Source organism: Malaclemys terrapin, chromosome 1 (genome assembly GCF_027887155.1).
Source record: "Malaclemys terrapin pileata isolate rMalTer1 chromosome 1, rMalTer1.hap1, whole genome shotgun sequence".
NCBI lineage: Eukaryota > Metazoa > Chordata > Testudines > Emydidae > Malaclemys > Malaclemys terrapin.
In genome coordinates, this window is record NC_071505.1 from 74356671 (window position 1) to 74379807 (window position 23137).

Consider the following 23137-nt stretch of genomic DNA (forward strand, 5'->3'; position numbering starts at 1 on the left):
TATTTCTTTTGTTTTTTTACAGTGCAAATATTTTTAATCAAAAATAAATCTAAGTACATTTTGTATTCTGTGTTGTAACTGAAATCAATATATTTGAAAATGTAGAAAACATCAAAAATATTTAAATAAATGGTACTCTATTATTGTTTAACAGTGCGATTAATCGTGCGAATAATTTTTTTAATCATGCAATTAATCACAGTTAATTTTTGTAATTGCTTGACAGCCCTAGAAATTACATTTGATTTTTTTTTTTAAATAAAAAAGTGTTTTATTTTGTAAAATATGAAATAACTGTTATTGGGGAATTTCACAGTGAAAGTAAATACTGTACTAGTAGATTTATGATGTACTGTGTAGTAGCACTCAGTCTAACACACTGACATAATTTTTCATTTATAGCTGGATCTCTAGTATACTGAACACTATGTTTATGAATATTTTCATTCTTATCACAGAGGAATGATCAAAATGATCTTTTAAGAGTATCTTTGTGTGTAGTGTTTGATGCTTCCTGGTCATATAAACCGCTTGAGCCAACTTCTGGTGCCACTAATCCTTCTGTGGCCTGGCTTAGAAAGGAAGATCCAAGCCTTCTTCATGCCCTTGTCCATCTTCCTTTCATCTTTCTGTGCATCCCTTGAGTACAGATTGCTATTTTGTTCCAGCAGTTACTGTAACTACTCCAGTTTTAACAATAAAACCAATTTAGTTAAGATTAAACTAAAGTAAGAATTTACTGACATTTTACAAAACAGAGAGAAACCAAACAAAAGGATTGTTAGGTAATACATGGCTGCTTTTGTTGCTGTGCAAAAGTATTTTCATGCTGGGCCTAAAGTTAATTACACAATAGTTGCAGATTTTACATAGCATAAACATATTAGTTCTGCAACAGCTCAAGCTGTGACTGTTTCTCCTTGTCAGAACTCCCAGCACATCTTCCCAGCAGAAAAATGTCTGTGCTTAGGTATCCAGCTCCTTTTATAATTCCCTAAACTTTGAAGTAAAGGAGTCATCCATTACATTGCAAACAAGTGTTTGATTACTTCACCTTTCTGATATTAGATTGTCCTGTTTTGTTTGATTTGAAGGTATCAGAAGGAGTCTTTATTTCCCCTCTGTGATTTCAGAATGCACAAATCTAATTTCCCCTTCTTCCTGTAAAAAACAAACAAACTTGCACTGACTTTTTTTTTTTTAAGTGAACCTTTGGCATTCTTCCTTACGTTGTTTCAGTATTTCTATATGTTTGTGTTCCTGTTTTCTTGTTTCAGACTATATCAGTATCTTGCATAAAGTTTTGTTATTTGCAAATGATTGGCTCACTGATTTATCTCAGTAATACAAAACAAGCAAAGTCATTTATGTAATGCAAAAATCACTCTTCAATTTTGAAATAGAAAAATAAAGAATAAAAATTATAAGGATAGCTACTGAAACCATTTAAAAGTGGATAGTCTGGTTATAGCCTGTCAAAATATTTATTCTTACTAGGGCCACATGTTACCACCTGTAGTCATGTCTTGGGAGTACCTTGCTCCACAAGTAAAACTATTGAAATCAATGGGACTGCTTTCAGTGGATCAAATTGTGGCATGACTTGTGCAGTCATGCAAGGAAGTAAGGGGGTTACAGATTGTGAGTAGCAGTTCAGTAAGGAGAATGGCCTCTGCAGGAATGCTACATCCTCCCCTTGTACAGGTGAGTGGAGCAGGTCAGGGTGGCTGTCTCTGGGTGCCACGGGAAGAATGCTGTGCCAGGTATAAACCTGGTGCCAGCATTACCCATGAGACCAAGGCAGTTTATGAGTTTGATTCACAGTCTGCCTTCCAGTAAACTCCAGGGGCAGCACAACTATGTGTTGTCCTCGACTCAAAGGTCATGGCATTTGAGTCCAGAGTAAGGTATTGTTCAGGGTGAGAGAAGAGTAGCAAAATCTGGCCTTTATTAAAAGATATTTGTCTAATCTAAAATAAAAGGATTATAACAAATAATTGAAGTTTTTCTTTAAAGCTTTTGTCTCTTGAATTTGATAGATTATATTAGATTTGTTCAAAATTCTATTTTTTGCCGCTAATGTTGTTGTAAAGCGGACTCAAGACTTCTAGGCACATGTTGACCAAACAGTGCACATATGCTCACCCTTATTGTAGTGCTTGTGCTGTTTACTATGCAACTTCTAGTAATACAGATACAGATTTATTTTTCATAATATAACTTTTAGTTATAATGATAATTAATGTTTATTTAGCATGTTACATTTTCAAAGTGCTATACAAACATTAATTAATTACTGATAATGGGTGTGGGGAAAATATTTGCATAAAATCTTGAAAATAAACAGTTCATCATGGAACTATCAAGAAAGTTAGGTACATTTTTCTGCTTAGCACTTTTGTTTATGTCCCTTTGTAACGAACTTCTTATGAGGAATACTATTGGAATCTATATATAATTACACATACAACCCATTACATTAAAGGAAGTTTCTTAAATTTTCAAAGATAAGCACTCAGAAGTTAGAAAATGCCAAAATTAAGGTTTCCTGCAAAACCTTAATTTAGCCTTCTTGTGTGTATAAATTATAGTTGAGGTTAAGATTTTGTCACAGTTATTTTTAGTAAAAGGTGGTGGGCACTAAACAAAAATTCCTGAGAGCCATGACTGTCTGTGACTTTTATTAAAAATAACCAAGGGGGGGAAGAGTCGGGGGAGAAGTGACAGCTGGAGCTCCATTGAGGGGACTGAGAGCCTGTGCCCTGCTGCGAGAGGTGGGTGGACTGACAGCCTGAGCCCCATCACCATGGGGTGGGCACACGCCCAGTGGCATCCACAAGGGGGCACGCACAGCCACGGCAGGGGGCATCTGGCTTTGGGTGCAGCCACGGCGGGGGGCGGGGGGAGAACAGCCCCAGCTGTGTGGGGGGGGGCACACAGCTCCGGCCACGGCGGAGTGTGGCACAGCCCCAGCTATAACTACTGACAGCTGAAGCCAAAGAAGTCGTGGAGGTCTAGTAAAGTCACAGAATCCGTGACCTCCTTGACTAAATCATATCCTTAATTTATAGTACAGTCCTTAATTTCATGATCACATATATTTTTTTCCTCAGAACCCCTACCACATTCAGTGCACAGGCTGTATGGTGCTCACTGAATGAGCAGCTATCAATTTTTTGTTTCTTCTTATTATTTAGCATGTGGAACTATGCCTTGTTTTCTGTACCATTCAAACTTTACTTTGCAGACAGAATTATGAATTTCCTCATGGGCTTTTCTTTGGTGCTCATCACTATCTAATATATGAGTTCTTCACAAACAGTTTATTTTCGCAATGACTCTGTGAGGAAAGGGGGTTGTCATAGTCCCCGTTTTACAGATGGACTTGAGACATAGATTAAACTCCAAACATTTTGAGTTTAGGTGCCCAGTTTGAGACACCTAGGACCTGATTTTTTCAGAGTACTTAGCATAATATAGCACTTTATATGTTCAAAGCACAGCTCCCATTAACAGTTATGAATGCTCAGCAGTTCTGCAAATCAGATCCCAGGGTATCAAGTTGAGACCCAGAAAATAAGGAACATATACTTATGACCTGTGAAATTTTAGATTAGGTGACTTACCTAGCATCACACAGGAACTCTAGTGCAGTATTCAGTGTCTTAACAGTGAGGCTCTCCTTTCTTTTCCTGTAGTTCTCAGTCCTGTTCACTACACACCTTCCATATTCTGACACAAATGGGACAGGAGTTCTATGGACAGCATTCTCCTTTATTACACAACCTTGATTCACCCCCAAAGCAGCATGTACACTGAATGAGGCGGAGTCCTGGGAAAAAATAATATGTATACATGTAATTAAGGACTGTATCATAATGCATACACACAGTGGAATATGTGCACAGGCATCCTTAATTATGGCAATTCCTAACTTTTGAATGCTTAACTTTGCAACCTTTTAACAGTTCTTTGTGTGTAATTTCCTCGGTTTTAATAAAGCAAACTGAAGAAACAGAAATTTCATCATGTGGCATTATATTGACACCCACATGGTTCGTCAGCAAAGTCGGAACCTTTAGATCTACAGCACAGACCTCTGCCACTTGAGCTAATTGAATAACTGGTAGCAGTAGTAGGTTATGGTGCTCTATGTGGACCAGCACTAGGGGGGGATGAGATACGCACTTTGCTAATGGTTTTTACAGATATTTGTTAACAGCAGAGAAATGCTGAGGCTCAGGAATCTTGTGTTCCACTCAATGCATTGGAGGGGAGTGTTTCTTAGAGGGCACAAACACTCCTGCCCGTTTTCCACCAAGCTTGACTCCTTCTGCCCCATCCCCACCAATATGTCATGCTCCCAATCCTGTCTCTTCCCCACTCCTGCTTCCTTGTCACAGGACCGTTGTCTGTAACTACCTAGACTCATTCCCCTTGCCCAGTAAGTTCCAGTGCCCCTTATCTGTTCTGTCTCTCCATTCTAAGGGTCTTTGCCCTAGTCCCAGTTCTCCCCACCCTCACCCTGCCCACAGGCACCGAGTCTCCTTGCTCAATTAGTTTCAATCTCCCTACTTCCCACTCCCTGTCACAGTTACCCCCTTCCCCACCAGTCCCAGTCTTTCCATACTCCCTATCCCAGTCTACTCTTTTTTCTCCCCCTTGGTCCAGCTTTTGTCCTCTCTACAGTCAAATCAAATGAGTTCCTACTCAACACTGCCTGGGTGCCAGCAAAGAAATAATTGAGAGCACAAGAGAGAGAGGTTCCCTGCTGTCAGTTCCAGTGCCTTGCCTCACCCCAGGGCAGCTGAGAGAGGCCTTTACAGAGGAAGTCCTTCTGAGCCCCCATAACCCTAGACTGGAGCATGCTGTTGCTCTGTGGGGATGGCACATGCACAGTCTGATCATCACTAAAAGCTGTCAGAGGCTGGAGCATGCAAAGTGTAAATGGAATTTTTGGAGATTTTAACTGTTAAGCTGCAGGAAATCTCTACTGAGCATGTGCACATTGCGATTTTTTTCATAAGTTTGTAACTTGGCCAAATTTTTACTGGCACAGCCAAAGGCACATCCCTGACACAAAGGCTATCTAAAATTTGTAGTCCATAATCCAAAGCGTGGGTGCTTATTTGAAGAAAAAGGTTGCCAGAATTTTTTAATATGAGCATGTCAATGCATTTTGCCCTAGCCCTGTTCTTGGAAATTGCTGCAATTTCTTCCAGCTGAAATGAAAATATATTCACCTGAGGTAGACACCTTGCACAGAAAATTTCAGCTGAAACGGTTAAAGTTTGGCAAAGTTATAAGGAACTGAAAATAGGGTCTTGTAATGAGAAGTGTCATGCAACTTTAATATGGTGCTAACACCCCTGCCTATTATCCATTATTTGCACATCCAGCATGAGGTGTGCTAGAAAAGGTAAGTAGATCGGCCGAACCTGCTGCGTCAGCAGGTAAATAACCTGGCCCGGCCCGCCAGGGTGCTTACCCTGGCGAGCCGCGTGCCGAACGTTGCCGACCCCTGCTCTATGCCCTTCTCTTACAATGAGAAGACGACTGCTGATATCACGGCATGGATCAGAGCCCAAATGGAGTCTTCACATACGCCCTTATTTGGACTATGATCTGAAGTTCATTCATTTAAGTAGAGAGTTTTATTACCATTAAAATAAATAAAAGACAATAGCTACTACAAGCTCTAGAGATCCCTTTCATATTCTCTTTTCTGTATTTCTCTGTATAAATTATCTTGGGAAAATATAGAAAACAGTATGAAAAGGACTCTCTAGAGCTTTTAGTAGCTATTTTTTTAATGGTAGTAAAATTCTTTAGGACCTAGAACAATGGTAGCAGAGTACTTTTATTTTAAAAATTAGAATTTTAATGGCCATAAATAACTTTTCCTAATGTAAGAGTTGTTTTTTACTGCATAGAAAACCTGAGAGTAACAGCATTCGGATTCTCAATATGTTGGCTAATAGAGTCCTGGAGGTGAAGTTTTTTTTAAGGTAAAAGAGGGACAACTCATAGGGCAGGTCATTGCAGGCTGATATTCAGAGTGATGATTGTTATATCATGAAGGAAGCTTGTTGTCTGTCTTCTTTGCAAGTTGTACTGTTTCTAGACATTGACCACTATGAACAACTTTTATAGTTTGTTATTATTACAATTATTTGTATTATCGTGGCGCTTTGAGCAGGGGGGTTGAACTAGATGACCTCCTGAGGTCTCTTCCAACCCTGATATTCTATGATTCTATGACCAGTATCTCATTGTGCTAGGCGATGTGCAAACACAGAACAAAAAGTGAGAGAGTGTCTGTATTCTGTTTGTTGTTTAAATATAATTTAACTTCTTTTTTTAAAGGTTAATTTGAAGCCTACAGTATTTTCTAATTCAGTGTCAGTTATTATTTCCAGGTCGTGTTTTAAAATCATTTGAAAATTTGCCACCTTTTCAGCCCTCCTTTGAATGAGTTAGATGTTGCCAACAAACAAAATGCTTTGTTCGGGTGCATTGACAATTGGGAACCTAAGTTAGAATCATACCTAGAGTTTGGGGTGAATGTATTTCTTACTGGAAATTCAGAGTTATAGAGCAGCTGAGAAAGTTTATAAATGTAATGATTGTAAGTCTGTACAGTTTGTAAATTTAATGATTATATTTCTTCACTGATATTAAAATGTTGTCTCTAGGAATCAACTTGGGAAGAAAAAAATTAATTAGGGTTCAGAGTCCAGTAATACACAGTGCTGAGAAAGAGAGAGAGGGCATTCATAGCAGGCAAGAGATTAAACAAGAGAGCAGGGATGACACTTTAGCCAAATTCTGCTGTCTTTGAAGTAGCTCTGCTGCAGTGAGTGCATTTACCCCAGATTTATATTAGTGTAACTGAGTGCAGAATTTGGCCTAAATTCTGTAAGGAAAATTTAAATGTGAAGAAATATAATGAGTTGTCCAGTTCTAAAGAGCAAAATATTAATAATCTTTTGTACTTTTTGTTTATTGTTCTCCAGTCAAGAGTAGAAGAGCAATTTCATTGTTAATTATTGTTAACATGTAATTTTTCCCTCCACTTTCCACACAGATAACTGCAAGTTTTCCAACGTGTTCTGTGAAAATTCTCAGAAGCTGGTCAACGTGCAGTTCTTTGCTCTCGCTGCTAAATACCATTCCTTGCCAAGCCTTGAAGTGTGTACCCCATTAGACCAGATGCTTGGAGCACTGAGTGGAAAGCAACACGAGAGATGTGGTATATTGGAATTTATTTTATCTTACAAAAATTCTCAGCAGGCGCTGTGGTGGCTAAGATTAGATGAGTCTCTTGCTTTACTGCTCAATTTACTTTTATTATTAGCTACTTACTCCAGTGCACAGATTTATATGATTTTTTTCACCCTGAAATTTGAATAAAAGGCGTCACTGCACTCCCATGCCTGTAGATGTTTTTAAGCCGAGCCTTAGAATGGGCTAGCTAGGAAGACAGACAGAAGGGAATTAGTCATGGTTCAGTACTTAAGCAGATATCTAGTTCTATTCCCTTATTGTTTCTCCCTGAGGAGAGTAAGTTTTGATTGGTATTTTTGGTCTTGTTAAAGACTTCACTAGGATGGCTTTCAGCTGTATCACCTCAAGCTGTTATCTCGTCTCCTATCTGAAGAATTAGACAAGGACCTTGAATTTTCATCAAATCAATGGGATTCCACATGGTTACAAGGATTCACCTTAGCAGATACTGATGGGTCTAGGTCTGTATTCAAATAAGAGACTTCTGCAGAAAACCCAGAAGGTGCAGACAATGGTGCATGTGAATCGTTTTTTTGAGTCTGGAACGGTGTCGTCTTAAGTGTTTGTATAGCCCCTACCATAGTAGGGCCATTTGGGAATTAAAAAAAAAAAAAAATTAAGTGATTTAAGATCCCTTTACAGCATGCCCAGTAGACATCTGCTAAGACTTTTTAGCACTCCTTAATATAGTCATGCTCATTTTGGAACTTCATATATAGTGTGGGAAAATTGCACATTCTCCTTGCGCTCCCTGACAAACGTGGGGCCACTATGACAATTTACATGAGAAAGAATGTAAGTGCCTGTTGGACTTTCTCCCTTGATTAACTGAGCCCATGCTGGACACTCAACCACATATTCCTGTGGCAAAGAAGCTTTTACTTTAAAATTTCATTTGAGCATGTATGTTCTGAGGCATTCTGCGCAACTACTTTGTGATGGCCCAGGAACATCAGACATATAGGAACAGTCTATATCTACAAATAAAATATGTGCTTAATGTTAACAGTGTGAGTAGTCAGATTAGTTTTCATGTGACTACTACTGCACCTTAAAGTTAGGCACATCTTAAGTGTATCAGAGCTTAATATAACTTGAAAACATGGTACTACTCTTGTGCTCAAAGTTAAGCACATGGTTAAGTGCGTTGCTGGATTGGAGCCTTAAAGACAGAATTGACACCACAAAAGGTACTGATCTTCCTTATTCCCCATTTCTTTACTTGGGCTAGAGTCTGATCTCAAGTGCGCTGGTATAAATCTGGAGACTGTCCATTAACTGCAGTTATTTATATTGAATTAAAGCGGCATGAAAGGTGCACTGGAGTTTGCACCGGATTGATCTTGTTTTAACAGATCATAAATTGTCCTTTCTTCTTTACTTGCCTTTCACCCCAATCATTTTCAAGTGCACAATCCATTCCCTCCCTAAGGCTCACAATTTTGGCATTGTCTTTGACACTTCTCATTAACTGCTCACATCCAGGCTCTCAGTGCTCTCCTACCTTTGTTTTCTAATCTGCATCCCTCTGTACATTGTATTTAAACTCTGAAGTCCCTTCTTCTTCACCATCTTAATAATGGGGGTTGGCTATTTATTCCATTTACTGCTGTGATCTTTTCTGTCCGACTTCCCTGTCTTTCATCTCTCCAGACTATCCAAAACGTTACAGCTAAAATCATCTTCCTCTTCTGGTGCTATGAACATGTCAGTCCCCCTCCCTGACTACCTTCACTAGCTTCTCTTCCTTCTTGCATCCAACTGAAGCCCTTTGTCCTTGTCTTTCTGGTTGTATATGTACAGCTCTTATTTTGCTTGCATCTTTACTCTTTTTTCCTTTTCCATGCTCTCTCAGGCCCTGCACTATGCTTAATTCTCTCTAATTAATGTCTTTTTTCCCTGCTTCTCCCACTCTTGACTTTGTACCCTTTTTTTGCCGCTGTCCCCAGCATTTGGATCAGCTTCCCCCCCGCCATATATCAAGCGTCTTTCTTCCTTATGTCTGTACAGAACTGAACATCTACATTAAAGGATAGAGACCAAATAATTGTTTTCTATACACTGTAAATGAGCTCTGTGATTGTAATATAGTAATTGTAGTCCTGTGCTTTATTGCAGTATAGGAAATATTACAAATATTTCATGTATTGAACTATTTTACTATAATTTGAGTCCTTTGTATAGAGTTGCCCACAAGTCAATGAAGACTCCTTAATCTAAATGAATTGCCTGGCAGTCATCTGGTTGAGGCAAAGTACCAAGCTTCAGATTTGTAATATGGGACTTTTTGTGTGAAAACTGGGATCTTTAATCTTCTTTTAGACTTTCCTGGACTCATTCCTGTATTTCAGGAAAGATGCACATTTGCTATCCTATGTGAAATGTTCAGGAACAAATTGGAATCTTTAAAGAGGGTTTTACATACAAAGGAAAAATGTCAATTATATTATGCAAAATTATTTTTAGCATGATTCCATTTATTGTTCCAATGTCTTTTGTAATGTTCCTTGTCATAAGAAAAAGATGTTTGAGAGACACAAACACCTCCAGAGTTCTCAAACCTGTGAAATAATTTTAAAACCTTGTAATATGGATGCACATAATAGTAACAACTTTTAGGGTGGGTTGTTTGAAAGGGAGCACACCAGATCATTAAAGTGCTTTTGAAAATCCAACCCTTAAATCTTTAATAGGGCTTAAAAATTATAGTGCGGACAGGGCCATTTAGAGAGTAATTCTGAATCCAGGTCTTAGCCTCGTGCTTCCTGGCATAGCTTATTGTGAGCCATATCAGACCTCCAGCTTCCCTGACCTAAGGGTATGGAATGTAAAAGATCCTGGTCCAGAGAGGGGATTTGGAACAGGGGAATTCCTCTTGGTAGGAGATTAGGGTCTGAATGTAGGAAGGGAGCCATGCCGGAGAAATGGACCCAGAGCCGTCATTTTACCCTCCACAAATTAATGCTGCCCTAGTCAGTATAAATTTACCCACCTTTCTCCTCCATGCTTTGATCTCCACAAAACCCATCTTTAGCAGAGGTTCTGGTTCATCAGCCAACACAGCAGGGAATTCCACCATCAACCTGGCTCCTGCAGAAGCTGTGCTGACCAAGAGTAGAAGCTGGTATACAGGCACATGGCCTCTGTGTAGATGGACCTAGCCTGTTTGGATCCTGAAGTTCCTTTAGGAACATAGACATCTACTGGTTGCAAGAGTCAAACCCTCGGCATTTTCCACAGGAGGTGAGGGCGTACAAATCCTTCCCCCTATCAGAACAGTGCCCAGGAAACTCTTTAAGGAGAACTTTACAAAATGTCCTATCTTAAACATGCAATTCAGTTGACCTATATGAGGAATAATATATGTCTGTTAATTACTGAGGTAGGAGTTGTAGATGTATATGGCATTGTACAATTAGTGCCGTTTTCCAAACAAATAACTGCTCCTTACACCCAAAGAGCTTACAGTCTAGAGCAGGGGTGGGCAAACTACGGGACCATCCTGCCTGGCCCCTGAGCTCCTGGCCCGGGAGGCTAGCCCCTGGCCCCTCCCCCGCTGTTCCTCCTCGCCCGCAGCCTCAGCTCGCTCACTCCGCCGCCGGCGCAATGCTCTCAGCAGCGGGGCTATGAGCTCCTAGGGCAGCGCAGCTGCAGAGCTGGGCCTGACCCGGGCTCTGTGCTGCATGGTGGCTGTGAGCTCCTGGGGCAGCGCAGCCATAGAGCCGGGCCTTACCCAGTCTTTGGCCTGTTCTACACTATGAGTTTAGGTCGACTTTAGCAGCGTTAAATTGAATTAAGCCTGGACACGTTCACACAACGAAGCCCTTTCTTTCGACTTAAAGGGCCCTTTAAACCGGTTTCTTTACACCACCTCCGACTAGGGGATTAGCGATAAAATCGGCCTTTGCGGAATTGGGGTAGTGTGGACGGAATTCGACGTTATTGGCCTCTGGGAGGTATCCCACAGTGCTTCATTGTGACCGCTCTGGACGGCACTCTCAACTCAGATGCACTGACCAGGTAGACAGGAAAAGCCCTGCGAACGTTTGAATTTAATTTCCTGTTTGCCCAGCGTGGAGAGCACAGGTGACTACGCAGAGCTCATCAGCACAGGTAACTGTGATGGAGTCCCAGGATCGCAAAAGAGCTCCAGCATGGACCGAACTGGAGGTACGGGTTCTGCTCGCCATATGGGGAGATGAATCAGTGCTAGCTGAACTCCGTAGCAATAAAAGAAATGGCAAAGTATTAGAAAAGGTCTCCAAGGCCATGAAGGAGAGAGGCCATAACAGGGACGCACAGCAGTGCCGCGTGAAAATTAAGGAGCTACAGCAAGCCTACCACAAAGCCAGAGAAGCAAACGGAAGGTCCCGGGGCAGAGCCGCAAACTTGCCACTTCTACGTGGAGCTGAATGCCATTCTAGGGGGTGCAGCCACCACTACCCCAACCGTGTGCTATGACTCCCTCACTGGAGAAACACACAGGGAAGAGGTTCAGAGAACGAGGAAGATGAGGATGGAGGTAATGTAGGTAGCTCACAGCAGCAAGGAAGCGGAGAAACCGGTTTCCCCAACAGCCAGGATATGTTTGTCACCCTGGACCTGGAACCAGTAACCCCCGAACTCACCCAAGACCCTGAGGGCACACAGGGGACCTCTGGTAAGTGTACCTTTGTAAATATTACACATGGTTTAAAAGCAAGCGTGTTTAATGATTAATTTGCCCTGGCAATCACGGCCAGTACAGCTACTGGAAAAGTCTGTTAACGTGTATGGGGATGGAACGGAAATCCTCCAGGGACATCTCCAGAAAGCTCTCTTTCATGTACTCCCAAAGCCTTTGCAAAAGGTTTCTGGGGAGGGCTGCCTTATCCCGTCCGCCATGGTAGGACACTTTACCACGCAGGCCAGTAGCACGTAGTCTGGAATCATTGCATAACAAAGCATTGTAGCGTATGGTCCCGGTGTTTGCTGGCATGCAGACAACATCCATTCCTTATCGCTCTTTGTTATCCTCAGGAGAGTGGTATCATTCACGGTCACCTGGTTGAAATGGGGTGATTTTATTAAGGGGACATTCAGAGGTGCCCGTTCCTGCTCTGCTGAACAGAAATGTTCCCCGCTGTTAGCCACGCGGTGGGGGGAGGGGTGAAGTGATCATCCCAGAGAATTGGGTGTGGGGGAGAAAGGGGGTTAGTTGGGTTTATGCTGCATGTTAAACCGGAAACCGCAGCCCCTCCTTTTACATTGCAAACCCATTTTAAATGGCCAACCCAATTCATCCTTGATATGGGAAATGAGGGCGCTGCTGTTTGAAACCATTCCCACATGTTAAGAAGGTTAAAAAAGCCAAAAGACTGTGGCTTACCATGGCTGCCTGCAAGCCGAAATCTGTTGCCTGGCACTGCGTGAGTGATCTCTCACACGAAACCGGCAGGCCCTCACTATAAGAGGAAAAATGCGACCTTGTAACGAAAGAGTGTACCCATTGTTCTCTAAAATGTGTCTTTTTTTAACCACCTCTCCCTTCTCCTCCACCATCTGCAAATGTTTCTCCTTCACAGAGGCTAGTGAACATTAGAAAGAGAAAACAGAGGACGTGGGACGATATGTTCGCGGAGCTCCAGATGTCCTCCCACGCTGAAAGAGCACAGCAGAATGCATGGAGGCAGTCAATGTCAGACATCAGAAAAGCACAATATGAACGAGAGGAGAGGTGGCGGGCTGAATCGCGGGATGAACAGAGCAAGTTGCGGGCTGAAGATGATAGGTGGCGTCAGCTTGCAGACAGAAGACAAGAGTTGATGCTCCAGCAGCCAGAGCATCAAACTGATATGCTCCAGCGAATGGTTGAGCTGCAGGAAAGGCAGCAGGAGCAGAGACCGCCGCTACAGCCCCTGTTTAACCAACAGCCCTCCTCCCCAAGTTCCATAGCCTCCTCACCCAGACGCCCAAGAACGCGGTGGGGGGGCCTCCGGCCACCCAGTCACTCCACCCCAGATGATTGCCAGAACATCAGAAGGCTGGCCTTCAATAAGAGTTAAAGTTTTAAAATGCAGTGTGTCCTTTTCCTTCCCTCCTCCCCCACCCATCCCGGGCTACCTTGCAATTATCCCCCTAGTTGTGTGATGAATTAATAAAGAATGCATGAATGTGAAATAACAATGACTTTATTGCCTCTGCAAGCGGTGCTCGAAGGGGGGAGGGGAAGGTGGGGTGGTTGGTTTACAGGGAAGTAGAGTGAACCGGGTTGGGGGGGGGGGCGGAGGGTTCATCAAGGAGAAACAAACAGAAGTTTCACACCGTAGCCTGGCCAGTCACAAAACTAGTTTTCAAAGCTTCTCTGATGCGCATCGTGCCCTGCTGTGCTCCCCTAACCGCCCTGGTGTCTGGCTGCGCGTAATCAGCGGCCAGGCGAGTTGCCTCAACCTCCCACCCCGCCATAAATGTCTCCCCCTTACTCTCACGGATATTGTGGAGCGCACAGCAAGCAGCAATAACAATGGGGATATTCTTTTCGCTGAGGTCTGAGCGAGTCAGTAAGCTGCGCCAGCGCGCTTTTAAACGTCCAAATGCACATTCCAGCACCATTCAGCACTTGCTCAGCCTGTAGTTGAACAGGTCCTGACTCCTGTCTAGGCTGCCTGTGTACGGCTTCATGAGCCACGGCATTAAGGGGTAGGCTGGGTCCCCAAGGATCACGATAGGCATTTCAGCATCCACAAGGGTTACTTTCTGGTCCGGGAAGAAAGTCCCTTCCTCCAGCTTTCGAAACAGAGCAGAGTGCCTGAAGACGCGAGCATCATGTACCTTTCCTGGCCATCCCACGTTGATGTTGGTGAAACGTCCCTTGTGATCCACCAGGGCTTGCAGCAGCATTGAAAAGTACCCCTTGCGGTTTATGTACTCGGTGGCTTGGTGCTCCGGTACCAAGATAGGGATATGGGTTCCATCTATGGCCCCACCACAGTTTGGGAATCCCATTTCAGCAAAACCATCCACTATGGCCTGCACGTTGCCCAGAGTCACTACCCTTGATATCACCAGGTCTTTCATTGCCCTGGCAACTTGGATCACAGCAGCCCCCACAGTAGATTTGCCCACTCCAAATTGATTCCCGACTGACCAGTAGCTGTCTGGCGTTGCAGGCTTCCACAGGGCTATTGCCACTCGCTTCTCAACTGTGAGGGCTGCTCTCATCCTGGTATTCTGGCGCTTCAGGGCAGGGGAAAGCAAGTCACAAAGTTCCATGAAAGTGCCCTTACGCATGCGAAAGCTTCGCAGCCACTGGGAATCGTCCCACACCTGCAGCACGATGCAGTCCCACCAGGCTGTGCTTGTTTCCCGTGCCCAGAATCGGCATGAACCTGCCCCAGTAACACCATGATTTCCACATTGCTGGGTCCTGTGCCTTGTGAGAGGTCTATGTCCATGTCAATTTCCTCATCACTCTCGTCGCCACGCTGCAATCGCCTCCTCGGCTGGTCCGGGTTTCACTTTGGCATGTCCTGGCTCTGCATACACTCCAGGACAATGCGCGTGGTGTTCATAGTGCTCATAATTGCCGCGGTGATCTGAGCGGGCTCCATGATCCCAGTGCTAGCTATGGCACCTGGTCTGAAAAAAGGCGCAAAACTAGTATCTGACGGACCAGGGAAAGGAGGGAGGGAGGGCCAAGTGACAACATGGTGTACAGGTACAGGGAATTAAAATCAAGAAAGGTGGCTGTGCATCAGGGAGAAACACAAACAACTGTGACACAGAATGGTCCCCCCAAGATTAAACTGAAAACCCTGGGTTTAGCAGGCCGTTGATTTCACGGAGGGAGGGGAAGCAAATGAATACAGAACAAATCTATTTTTTACATCTTAAGCTGGCAGCCGACGGTGCAGCATGACTGATAGCCACTGCAGTACGACGACGATGGATATCAATCGTAATATGCCATCTTCTACCAAAAGGCAAGGGGCTGCTGCTGTGTAGCATGCAGCCCCACGTCTGCCAGCACCCAGATCTCCCTCGGCCTCTTCTGGGTGCTTAGCAGACAATACTGGGCGATTGGCAGAAAATAGCATACTACGACTGATAGCCATCATCATCGAGACAGTTGCATGTCTGCCCAGGTGCCCATGATTGACAGCCACTGCAGTACGATGACGACGGATACCAATCGTAATATACCATCTTCTACCAAAAGGCAAGGGGCTGGTGCAATGCAGCCCTACGGCTGCCAGCCCCACGGCTACCAGTCATGCTGCACCGTCTACCGCTAAAAGGCAGTTAGCTGCTACTGCTGTGTAGCAATGCAGTACCACGTCTGCCGGCACCCAGATGACATATGATGACGGTGAGCTGATCTGAGCGGGCTCCATGCTTGCCATGGTATGTTGTCTGCACAGGTAACCCAGGTAAAAAGGCGCGAATCTATTGTCTGCCGGTGCTTTGACGGAGGGGGAGGGGCCTGACGACATGTACCCAGAACTCCCCGCGACACTGTTTTGTATCATTCAGGCATTGGGATCTCAACCCAGAATTCCAATGGGCGGCGGAGACTGCGGGAACTGTGGGATAGCTACCCATAGTGCAATGCTCCGGAAGTTGACGCTAGCCTCGGTACTGTGGACGCAGTCCGCCGACTAGAGCACTTAGAGCATTTTATGTGGGGACACACACAATCAGCTGTATACAACCGATTTCTATAAAACCGGCTTCTATAAATTTGACCTAATTTCGTAGTGTAGACATACCCTTTGTGGTGTGTGGTGACGGCGGCAGCGTGGCCCGGCTCCAGCCGGGCAGCGCGGCGGTAGCGCCGCCAGCCACCGGTGCTCCAGGCAGCTTGGTAAGGGGGCACGGAGCGGAGCAGGGTTGGATAGAGGGCAGGGGAGTTCGGGGGGTGGTGGTCAAGGGGCGGGGGTGTGGATGGTGGTTGGGGGAGAAACAGGGAGTTGAATAGGGGCAGGGGTCCCAGAGGGCAGTCAGGAAGGAGGGGGAGGGTTTGGATGGGGCGGCAGGGGGCAGTCAGGAGCAGGGGTTCCGGGGGCAGCCAGGGGACAAGGAGAAGGGGTGGTTGGATGGGGCTGGGGTCCCGGGGGGGTGGTCAGGAATGAGAGGAGGAATTGGATGGGGCGTTGGAGGTCCGGGGCAGTCAGGGGACAGGGAGCGGGTATGTGTGGATGGGGCAGGGGTCCCAGAGGGGCCGTCAGGGAACAGGGGTGGTTGGATGGGGCAGGAGTCCCGGGGGGCGGGGGAGCGGGACAGATAGGAGGTGGGGGCCAGCCATGAACCCTCTCGTAACCGGCCCTCTATACAATTTACAAAACCCGATGCACCCCTCAGGCCAAAAAGTTTGCCCGCCCCTGGTCTAGAGGTAAGGCAGATACAATTCAGTTCAAAATAAGACAAATCACACTTAACCTGTTGTTAGCATGTTATAGGAAGAATGTTTCAGAGAATAAATGAGTCTTAGTTTTTTTCAGGAAGGAGGTTCTTTGTTTCTAACATTCCTAATTTTTGCTTGAGTCAGCTATTACTCACATTTTAAAGAGAGACTGAAAGCATAGCAGCTTAAATTAGGTGAGTAATTATGAGCAAGATCTTGAGGGAACAGCACAGTTTAAAACACTTTTGCAATGTTTTTATTTTTTAAACTGGAAAATTCCCTGCAGATTTCCTCAAACTTTGCAGTTTTCCCCTGCAGTATTCCACTGGCTCTAGCTGTAAGCTTTTTCATTAGACTGCAGTATATCCGTTATTATCACAGCATGTTTGAAAAGTGGAAAAAGTCCTTCAGTCACTATGATGATAAGCACTTTTTATATGCAGGTAAATGTGTAGGTAGAAAGAGACACTAATTTTGAGTCGGAACCTCGGCTGGTGTAAATCAGCATACATGCAGGATTTGTCTCTTTGCTTTCAAAAGTGTTTCTATTCAATTTAAGCATTGGGGTCTCAGACTTTGCTCACTTAATATTTTAAACGCCCCCATCTGGGATTTGACATTTATGCTGAAGTGCATGGGGTAGTCTATGGTGTATATTGCATAACAATATTGCTGGTTTTGGACCAAGATTTGCCCAATATTTTCCTTATTCGGGCAAAACTTACATTTTTGTCAACAAAGGGTTTTATCTGAACAGGGAAATAGAATATATATTATTTTGGGAAAGTTGTCTTTGAAATGGGAAAAAGTTGTAAAAATCACAGAAATGAAGACCCTAATACTTTGGTATCTGTGATCCTCTGCACGCTCCCCTCTTCAGATCCTAACCTGTCTGAAGATACAGAAAAGCTGCGAGATCTCATCTCTCAGCATAAGATTGCATCAGCATCATGCTCGTACGGGAGAAAAATCCTGAACTTCTCAATTGGAATGGTTACAATTTTGTTTTTTTAGGAGAATCTGGGCCTTAACAAGTATTTTTACATTTAATGAGAACCTTCAGAAGTCCTCAATAAAACAGTAAAAATGAAATGACAAACATTGGTTTCTCCCATATGCTTTTGTTTGTTAATTTTAAAGTTTATGATTTTCTTTGTTTTGTTCATAGATTCTATATTACATTCAAAGTATTGTCATAATAGTTTGTTATACAGAACCAGATGTTTAAAAAGCGCAGAGATCCTATGGATATTTGAGAGAAGTGGCGAAAACTCTAGGATTCTCATGAACTCAGATCAACCTTCTATAAATAAGTAATGATTTGGGCATTGTTCCCAGCATGATCTGATTAAGGAATGAATGTAGTTATTGTCTGATGATCAGTTTCTGGACAAATTAAGAGAGTAATACAGGAAATGCAGGAAAGAGGAAGGTGTATTAATCTGACTAGTTATGCAGAAAAGTGTCTTTAACTGTTCTTTTTTCAGTTCCGTGAGTGTGCTCTCAGGGTTCAGTTCTGCATATCTTACTTCACAAGTATTTTATGTCTCAGTCTGTGTGACTCCACACAGACAAGTATCCAGGCCCACCAACAGAAATTCCGGGTGCCAGGGCCAGGGCCGTCCGTAGGGGGCCAAAGGCAGAAGTGACAAATCTGTCACTTCCGGGACCACCCATATTGGCCCGCGGGGCCCGAAGTGGTCTCGCGTGCCTAGGTGCCTTGCAGCCTGCCCAGGCCCCTGGGCAATTGCCCCATTTGCCCCCGCGGCTGTGGGCCTGCAAATATCATTTCTTCCCCTCTATACATACAGCTATCTCCTGCAGAGTCTCTTAGTCCTTGGGTCTGGGAAGCAGGGATAAGCAGATGCTGTGTGCCTGCTATTTATCCCATCCCCCAAGCAAATAGTCAGGGAGTGGGCCTTGGCTCCATCCCCTCAGGGCAGCTGAACCAGTGTGAGGGTAGTACTCTGTTGGTAAGGATCAGTAGTGGATTACTACCCCTTGCCACAAATGGGGAGCAGGTAAAGAATTGGAGAGAAATGGGGAGCAGGTAAAAAAGGAGTGAAATCAGGAAGGCTAAATCACACTTGGAGTTGCAGCTAGCAAGGGATGTTAAGACTAAAAAGAAGGGTTTCTACAGGTATGTTAGCAAGAAGAAGGTCAGGGAAAGTGTTGGCCCCTTACTGAATGGGGGAGGCAAACTAGTGACAGAGGAAGTGGAAAAAGCTAATGTACTCAATGCTTTTTTTTGCCTCTGTCTTCACGAACAAGGTCAGCTCCCAGACTACTGCACTGGACAGCACAGTATGGGGAGGAGGTGACCAGCCCTCTGTGGAGAAAGAAGTGGCTCAGGACTATTTAGAAAAGCTGGATGAGCACAAGTCCATGGGGCCGGATGCACGCATCTGAGGGTGCTAGGAGTTGGCAGATGTGATTGCAGAGCCATTGGCCATTATCTTTGAAAACTCATGGCAATCGGGAGAGGTCCCGGATGACTGGAAAAAGGCTAATGTAGTGCCCAACTTTAAAAAAGAGAAGGAGGATCTGGGAAACTACTGGCCAGTCAGCCTCACCTCAGTCCCTGGAGAAATCATGGAGCAGGTCCTCAAGGAATCAATTTTGAAGCACTTCGAGGAGAGAAAAGTGATCAGGAACAGTCAGCATGGATTCACCAAGGACAAGTCATGCCTGACTAACCTAATTGCCTCCTCAGATGAGATAACTGACTCTGTGGATGAGGGGAAAGCAGTGGACGTTATTCCTTGACTTTAGCAAAGCTTTTGATACGGTCTCCCATAGTATTCTTGCCAGCAAGTTGAAAAAGTATGGGCTGGATGAATGGACTATAAGGTGGATAGGAAGCTGGCTAGATCATCGGGCTCAACAGGTAGTGATCAATGGATCTATGTCTAGTTGGCAGCCGGTATCAAGCGGAGTGTCCGAAGGGTCGGTCCTGGGGCTGGTTTTGTTCAATATCTTCATTAATGATCTGGAGGATGGCATGGATTGCACCCTCAGCATGTTTGTAGATGACACTAAACTTGGAGGAATGGTAGATATGTTGGAAGGTAGGGATAGGATACAGAGGGACCTAGACAAATTAGAGGATTGGGCCAAAAGAAATCTGATGAGGTTAAACAAGGACAAGTGCAGAGTCCTGCACTTAGGACGGAAGAATCCCATGCACTGCTGCAGACTAGGGACCAAGTGGTTAGGCAGCAGTTCTGCAGAAAAGGACGTAGGGGTTACAGTGGACGAGAAACTGGATATGAGTCAACAGTGTGCCCTTGTTGCCAAGAAGGCTAACGGTATTTTGGGCTGTATAAGTAGGGGCATTGCCAGCAGATCGAGGGACATGATCATTCTCCTCTATTCGGCATTGGCGAGGCCTCTGGAGTACTGTGTCCAGTTTTGGGCCCCACACTACAAGGAGGATGTGGAAAAATTGGAAAGAGGCCAGCAGAAGGCAACAAAAATGATTAGGGGCCTGGAGCACATGACTTATGAGGAGAGCCTGAGGGAACTGGGATTATTTAGTCTGCAGAAAAGAAGAATAAGGGGGGATTTGATAGCTGCTTTCAACTACCTGAAAGGGGGTTCCAAAAAAGGTGGATCTAGACTGTTCTCAGTGGAACCTGATGACAGAACAAGGAGTAATGGTCTCAAGTTGCAGTGGGTGAGGTTTAGGTTGGATATTAGGAAAAATAGGGAGGGTGGTGAAGTCCTGGAATGGGTTACCTAAGGAGGTGGTGGAATCTCCTTCCTTAGAGGTTTTTAAGGTCAGGCTTGACAAAGCCCTGGCTGGGATGATTTAGTTGAGGATTGGTCCTGCTTTGAGCGGGGGGTTGGACTAGATGACCTCCTGAGGTCCCTTCCAACCCTGATATTCTCTGATTCTATGAAATGTGCTTCTCTTGCCTCCCATTTCCTCAATATAATTGATGGTGTCTTGAAGTGTGTCTATTGTGAGATGATCAGCAAACATGCAGAATTAATAGAGTGATCATCATTTTAAAGTGCCAGAATCAGCAAACTGTGCTGTGAGAATGTTTCCCAACACTGCCTTTATGTGTCCTCTGAGTATAGGTAAATGTAGTTGTAGTAAAGTACATGAAAAAGAGCTAAACTAAATTCCTGTGGGGAAGAAGGAATAAGAGATCACATTTCGTAGTAGCAATTTTTTGTCATACTAGATATTTTATTCTGTGTTTTGTTAGTATTGCTTACAATATTACTGGTATTGCTCTTATGTTGTTCAGTTTCACTAATTCATCTTTGATTCAGAAATATAATCATAAGAGCATTCTTACAACTTCTTAGTGAAAACAAAACTGCTGCAGTCCAAACCACTGCTATATTCAGATGTAAACATATATATATATATATATGGATAGATGTTGATTTCATTTGAGGACTATGAAGGCCAGACAGTCTGAATTGTATTAATATTTCTGTTTTTCTGATCTCTCAGAAATCAAAACAGATGAGTTTATGAATGATAAGAAATCTCATGAAGTGGAGATGATGTCAGAATTGATAAATAGCATTGCAAATTTTTGTGGTATAAAGCAGGTAAGAATGTACTTATTTCAGTGTGTATTACCGTATAATTTACAAATACTTGCCTCATCTTTTCTATCTTGTTTAAATCCTAGATTTTGATATATCCTTAATGCAGATTTTATTTTTCATTTTAGTAATAGTGACTGAAGGGGAAACCTTAGAGCAAAGCTGCGGGGCTCTTTACCCACCCCGTTGTTAGCTTCAGGTAAATAACCTCTTCAGTCATTATTACAATTGTGAATCATGAAAAATAGTCATGATTTTATATGCTGAGCAGTTAAAAGCTGCACTGTGTGTTGTCAGGCATTTAGTGTTCCTTGTACAATAGTGGTAAGACTAGAACAGTAACTAATAGGGAAGCAGAAATTCATTCTCTACATTCCATTAGGCTAATAAAAATAGCAAATAAAACAGAATACAGTATCTGACAAGTTTTAAATGTAAATATTTCTATTTTTGCACTAAAGAATTGGAATTCCCCCCCCCCCCCCCCCCGTGCCATCCACCATGATACAAAACACTCATCTGGTGAGTGAGCCGTGTTGGTCCAATTGTTCCTGGCTCCAGACTCATAAGCAGCAAGTCAAAGTGACTTCAGTCACTCCTCTACTCCCTGGTAGCAGTCTGGTTGTGATACAATGGATGGACGCTCAACAATTTCATATAGATGTTAAATAGTATGCAGCATATGTGCTTGTGGGACTCAATAGGTGAGGCAAAGGAGAAGTTGCCTACCACAGCTTTCTGGATACATTCTATGGGTATGTCTACACTTTGAGCTGGAGGTATAAATTCCAGCTTGAAGATACATACCCGTGCTACCTTGATGAGAGCTAACATGCTAAAAATAAAGCTGTGGTGGGAGGGCTAGCTGCCCCAAGTAAATACCCATATGAGACGCTAGGAACCTACTTGGGCAGCTAAACCTTCCCATTGCTTGCATTACCATTTACTACATTCTATTTTTAGTGTGCTGTCTCAACCAGAACTAGCGTGGATATGTCTTGTCCAGCTTGAAATATAGATATATCCTGAGAGAAAAGATTGGAACCGCCTCAATCTAACCCTGATTCCTAGTGCAATTGGTGCAATCAGCCAGCACTCTGTCTTTATCTAATTGATAATTGACAATAAAAGATGCGTATTTTTAACCAGTGAGTATGTACATTTGTTGGTTTCAAGCATCTTTGGACAAATAATTGATTCTTTTGGTGGTTGTTTTGAAAAAAATAACTTATGACCATTTATTTTAATGAAAAACACTGCTATACAGTATGTCACTAAATATGAAATGCAGATGGCTTTATGTTAACTTTATTCCATCATTCAGTCATATACTGTAACAGAATTTATTTGTTCAGTTACAAATCCCTAATATATGAAAAGAGCTTTCCAGTTAAATTTTTTTTTTAAATTCTCCTTTTTAGTTATTAAAAAGCAACCTCTTTTGTTTTAGTTACCTTTAAACTTTAAAAAATAATATGAATTGTAAAGTTTTAGGAGAGTTTTTTCCTTATTGATTTCTTTCAATCCTGCTGACAGAACAAAATATATGTAACATTTAATTTAAAAATATAGAGCAATGAAAACACAACACATGTTTTACAACAGCACAGCTGTCCTCAGGGTGTTTCTTTCAGAAATTACAGATCACTGAAGGATTGAAAAGTGCCCTTAGCTTCACCTCCCGTACCTATGATGTATAATGGGTGGTAGAGGATATTGTTCTCTTGTGGTACTTTATTATGTATTATAACAAATAGTAAAATGGATATGAAGGCAGAAATGTTATGCTTATTGTAATCACTTTCAAGTTAACTGTTTGAATTAAAACATTTTTAAAAAACGTTAAAAGTTTTGTTACTTTAAAAAAATGTTTTCTACCTCATTTTTGTATTGTTCCTA

At 43.2% G+C, this 23137-nt stretch overlaps 1 protein-coding gene across 1 annotated transcript in view; it reads left to right on the plus strand.

The window, feature by feature from the left end:
• The window catches only part of METTL25 (methyltransferase like 25), a 98379-nt gene that overhangs the window by 7353 nt on the left and 67889 nt on the right, over positions 1 to 23137 (plus strand). The window contains exons 2-3 of the mRNA XM_054027431.1: positions 7088 to 7252; positions 21141 to 21241. Coding sequence (XP_053883406.1) covers positions 7088 to 7252; positions 21141 to 21241 — 266 coding nt within the window. The remainder of the gene's footprint in view (positions 1 to 7087; positions 7253 to 21140; positions 21242 to 23137) is intronic.